Source organism: Medicago sativa, chromosome 5 (assembly GCF_051527215.1).
Source record: "Medicago sativa cultivar Bolivia chromosome 5, Bolivia_mono, whole genome shotgun sequence".
Classification (NCBI taxonomy): domain Eukaryota; kingdom Viridiplantae; phylum Streptophyta; class Magnoliopsida; order Fabales; family Fabaceae; genus Medicago; species Medicago sativa.
In genome coordinates, this window is record NC_140753.1 from 23,070,604 (window position 1) to 23,076,292 (window position 5,689).

Here is a 5,689-nt window from a genome sequence, read left to right on the forward strand (position 1 = left end):
TTTTTTTTATAGTCATTCTCTAAAAGGATATAATGATTAATAATGAATAACGATTAAAAATAATAATTTTATAATATGACATTAAGATAAGCAAAAAAAAACGTATGAAAATCATTTATACAAAAGAAGTAATCTTGAAGATGTGTTTTTTTATGTAAAGTAGTTGTATTTCTCATAATAAACACTAACCCAGTATATTATTTTCCCTAAAAAAAACCCGTGTATAATTTATAAATGAGAAAGATTTTGTAACTCTCCCAAATTATGTTATTTCTGATCATTCAATTGGATATAATTGAATAAATTTATATGTAAAAATATGTATCAGTGAGCTTTTTTGTCAAAAAAAAGTCATGTGTTTTTTTCTTTTTTATTTACTCTTTTTTTCCCGTGTTTTTTTAAGTATCAGTATAAAATGTATTTATTAATGTTTTTTTATTAGAAACACACGATGAGATAAAATCACATGTACGTCATAAAGTTTATTTTTAGTAAATTTAAATTAAATATATGACGAATTTGTTACGAATTAAAAAAACGACATTCAATAATTTATAGATTTTTTTATCATGATAAAAAACACCTCTTTATAAAAAACAATTCAGGACCCGTTTTGTTACTAATAGATAAAAGTGATTTTGATATTTATTAATTAAGAGAATTTATAAAAACAAATCACGATTTATTTTGTTTGGTTATTGTAATTAAAATCACATGTTCTAAATAATTTAATTTGTTTGGATACAACTATAAAAAATAGTTTTTTTGTTACAAAATTACATCAACTTCAATAATTAGAGAAAGATTAACTTTAATAATTAGAGAAAGATAATAGATTGTAAAATTTTTTTAACTCTTTAGATATTTAGAAGTTGAATTATTGAAAAATTTACTTTGATTGGGATTGAAATTAAGTTTGTTTGTTCTTTTAAAAAGATTAAGTTAGAGTGTTTTATCTTTCTTTTTTTTATCAAGTGTGTTTGTTTTAATTTGTTTTTAAGAGAGAAAATATAGGAGGAGTTTGAAGGAAAAGACACAAAAGGATATAATTTTGATGACGACTCAAAAAATTAAGAAGGGGTAAGATTGTATTTTTGGTACATATTAAGTTTCATAATTAGAGAATAGATAATTAGAAAATAAAAGATTAAGTTTGTTTGTTATTTAAAAAAAGATTAAGTTAGTGTTTTTTATCGAATGAGTTTGTTTTAATTTTTTTTTTTGAGGGAGAGTTTGTTTTAATTTGTTTTTTAAAAGAGAAAAAATAGAGGGATGTTGAAGTAAAAGACACAAGGATATAATTTTGTTGACGTGTCAAAAAATTAAAAAGGGGTAAGATTGTATTTTTGATAGACATTAAGTTTTATAATTAGAGAATTTAATTTTTTTTTTGAGGGAGAGTTTGTTTTAATTTGTTTTTTAAAAGAGAAAAAATAGAGGGATGTTGAAGTAAAAGACACAAGGATATAATTTTGTTGACGTGTCAAAAAATTAAAAAGGGGTAAGATTGTATTTTTGGTAGACATTAAGTTTTATAATTAGAGAATAAATATCTCTCCTCCCCCCCCCCCCCCCCCCCTCCGTTAAAATTCCTCCCCTCCCCTGCCCTCCCCTCCTAATTCTCGAACCAAACGGACCCTTATAGGTGATTTCCTCTTCAAGTACGTTTCTGCTTATTTGAGTGGAATAATTGATTGAGCGATGATCATATTTGGAGTTTAAAACATTAGGGTTAGATATTTGATATTTGAAAACGCAAGTTACGTGTACCCTGCCAAACAAACCAAGCGGCAAAGCAGGATGTCTGACTCCGACCCCTTCTCCGGCATACCTCTCTCTCCTCCTCCTCCTCCCGCCGAGATTAACCCCGACGACTTGTCTCCATCTCGCATTTTTGCTCTCGCTCTCACTGAATATGATAACATATATCAACCGGCCCTTCGTGCTGTCGCCAACCTCGTCGCAAGCAGAATCACTAGCCTCACCGAATCCCAGATAGTTCGACTCTCGGACGACAAGATAGGTCGTCTGATCGAGACCGAGTTATCTCGCCTATCTGACGACGAGAAATTTTGCCTCCTAAAAGCCGAGATATCCAAATTCTTCGATGGCACCGGGGACGCAGTATTGAGCTCTTTAGCTACTGATTTCGCTACTACACACGAAAAACTGGTTCATGATTTTTCCGATTTCGTTGAAAGAAATAAAACCGCAATTATGATCATCGATGGCTTTTTCTATGTTGGATTTGGTACTTCCCTATCTCTCTCTTTAATTATTTATCTTCTTCATCCAATTTTATTATGTTACTGATCATCATCTCATTCCTTTCTTTAGGTATCCTTTGCATCTTAATCTACTCCAAGATTAAAGAGGTAATTATTATTATTATTTTTGTTATTACTATTATTATTATTATTATTATTATTATTATTATTATTATTATTATTATTATTATTATTATTATTATTATTATTATTTTGGTGTTAGGATGTTTTTCCCGAGCTAACTGTGTTATTTTCTTTATTATATCTTTGTTTTGGTCCCAGAGGATTTACGAAACTATTACCTTTATTCAAGGAATGCAACACACTTGGTCAACATTGAGATCTCCAGAACAAGTTGTCATCGTCCCTACCAATACTGCTCAGGTAACAAACTCCTCGCCTGTCTATGTTGCAATGTTTTTGTTTTCAAACTATTTGTGCCAATCTCCGATGGGATTTTTTGTCTAGCGCAGTATGAGCTAGGCTAGCTCGTTACATGCTAGCTTAAGTTAGGTTGTGCCAACTTGTTGACCGATATTATTTTAAAATATTGAACTACTCCCTCTGAAATGAAACATATGCAAAAATATAGTTAAAAAATTGATGCATATGGACTAAATACATACATCGACTTTTCTATTACTCCCTCCGTTTCAAAATGAGTGTCGTTTTAGGTGTTTACACACATATTAAGAAATGCAATGATTAAGAGAAAGAGAATGGTTATTTTACCAAATTATCCTTATTAACTATTGGTTAGTTTTAAAAGTAATACTTTGGAAGTAGTGTGCAGAGTATTAATTGGAGGGTACAATTGAAAAGAAAAAGTTATTATTGCATTGGAAACTGAAAGCGACACTCATTTTGAAACAAATTTTTTTGGCTAAAGCGACACTCATTTTGAAACGGAGGGAGTACTACTTAAAACCTAGTTTAACCACAAGTTTCTTTAGTCTGATGTGCTCGACCCTTCGACTCCATCACCTTGTTTGCAACAAACAAACAAAAAAACACTACACTAAACTGTGGAAACAACGTTGTTTCAGAAAACTAAGTGAAAATAATAAGTATTGGAATCTCAACCCTTCATTGAAATATGATCATTAATGGGAAGGGGATGAGGTGTGGAGGGTTGGGATTGTGAGGGTGGAGTTGATGGTGATGTCGTAGAAGTTGTGGGTGTCGTAAGGGAGGTAGTGGTCAACGAGGGTGATGAAAAAGGGTGTTGTAGGTGCCCGTTATGGTCGATTTTGGAAGATGAGCTGAAGAAAAAGAGGTTTGATTTTTATTGGTTTGATGGATTGATGGGTTGAAAGTGTTAACAGGAAAGAAGAGAAGATGGAAAAAAAAAAAAGAACAAAAACAAAATAAACACTAACAAGTTGTTTTTCTTTTATTTTAAATTAAAAAATTACACATGTGGCATTTGACTTAACTAAGTCAGGTGCCACCTATAATTGACCAAGTCAAAATCAGCCTTCTTCAAAAGGGGTACACCTAGGGGGCAAAAAGTGTTGTTTCTTGTGCCGTTGTTATTGATTATATCCCATATTTTCCCTTTTAGATAATGTTCTCATGTTAATTAATAAATTCTCAGCAGGACCAACCAAGACCTCTGAGGAGGCCCAACTTTGTGCCTTATAGTCGCGATCTGGAGGTGTTAATCTATCTCTTACTTTGTTCTCTATTTTAATTTTTTTCTAACGATAACAAGTTTAAGACAATATTTATCGCTATATGCTATGGGTTAATCCTGCCTCCCTAACTTGTATTTTGAAATCTAACAAATATTGTATGTTAAATGATATTGTTTTCGATTCAGGGACTTAAATGCATTGGAGAAATTTACAGTCGAGGAAGCAACATGGAAGCAGAGCAGCATCAGGAAGGCACTTCTAGAGCAGTTGTTCCAATCAGGAGATCTATTGGTATGCACACATCCGGTTTTTAGTTGGTTTTCTTTGTAGAGTTGAAGTGCAAGTTTGGATCCCTTTATGGAAGAAAATTTGCAAAAGGGAAGTGTTTCAATTACTATATTTTCGACTTCAAAAGATAGTAAATGAAAATATAAACATGTATGATGTATCCCTGTACTTGTGATTTTCATGCTCTATTTTAATTTTAGTGTGAGTGTTTTACTGTGCCATGTTTCTAACTGGAGTTGATTATCAATCTTGAACTAAATAACAAAACTTCTGTATCTGATGATGATGTTATTCATGTTATTGTCTATGTTGTTTTGGTGATAATGTTGGTTTTGTTGTTTGATTCAACTTAAAATATGCATAAAGATAAAAATAAATTGGAAGGTAATGAAAATATGGTGACTACTTAATATAAACCGGAGAGTGACCCTGCCACAAGGTGAGTTATAGGGTCTTCCCAATAACTTCTCTTCCAATTTATTTCATTTATGCTAAAATTTAAAATGTCTATTCTATTGTAGTTGATGATCCCAAAGAGTCTGCCATGAATGGGAATGGGAGTCTTTCTCTATGCTCCTTCTTTACTTATATTTTCTCTTTACCATTAGCTTTATAATTTCTACTATTGGCATTTGGTCTTCACATTCTGTCCATGAAGCATATATGTATATTAATCATATATCATATATGAAAAAACCAATAATTTGTTTAGTTATTTATATCATATATAGTTGATTATTTTCTCTGTGTCTGGTTTGCAAGGTTTATCTTTTGGCTTTTGTTATAATTTAAAATTATAATTTCATTCTTGTACTTGGTATAAATAATAATTCCTCTATATTTTTTTATTCTTTGTTGGGCACCTGTAACTAGTGAGTGCTACTGCTGGGATTGTGGCACTTTTCTGGTTTCAAATTTCTAGCTAGGATTGTTCTCTTTCCTTTTTGAATTTTGCAAACTTCTTTAAGCTGGAAATTTGTAGTTCTCACATAAATCTCAATAATGAATTTTTGGTACTGAATCATTTTATCTTTTGATGAATTCTATGTTGTGTAAGCTACTTTGATCTCGCTCCTGATAATTGTTTGTGTTAAATTAATATGGAAAATGGTTCCTTATTATAAATTTTAACATTCATTAACTATTTAATTTTTTTTTTGCATGCATGAGGTGTATGAGTAATATTATATTATTGTTTTCCTTTGCCATGATGCAGGAGCAACATATTTGGTGAGAAGTTTTTGTTCGGAAGTTGATAAAGAAAAGATTCATCAAGGGTCATTTTCATAATTGTTGATTGGATTTGAGTTGAGTTTTATTATTGGGAAATTTTATAACTATTAATTGGATTTGAATTGTGTTTTATTATTGGAAAATTTTATAAGTAATTAGACTTACGTTCCAAATTATATGCGTTTTGGTCATTTCACACAAATTGAGATATGTAATCAATGTAGTATGAGAAAGAGAAATTATAAGTAATTTTACAAAAAAATT

General features: G+C 30.7%; 1 protein-coding gene across 2 annotated transcripts; it reads left to right on the forward strand.

Moving 5' to 3' along the window:
* Positions 1–1,689: 1,689 nt before the first annotated feature.
* On the forward strand, positions 1,690–5,689 carry LOC146921110 (uncharacterized). Of its 2 annotated transcripts, none has more exons than XM_085714525.1 (6): positions 1,690–2,251; positions 2,338–2,375; positions 2,550–2,651; positions 3,868–3,924; positions 4,090–4,195; positions 5,409–5,689. In XM_085714525.1, the coding sequence occupies exons 1-6, from the start codon at positions 1,801–1,803 to the stop codon at positions 5,480–5,482; spliced, it is 828 nt and encodes a 275-aa protein (XP_085570651.1). In that variant the 5' UTR covers positions 1,690–1,800; the 3' UTR covers positions 5,483–5,689. The 2 variants fall into 2 exon arrangements, with proteins under 2 accessions (XP_085570651.1, XP_085570650.1); XM_085714524.1 differs by having other exon boundaries at positions 1,691–2,251; positions 3,865–3,924.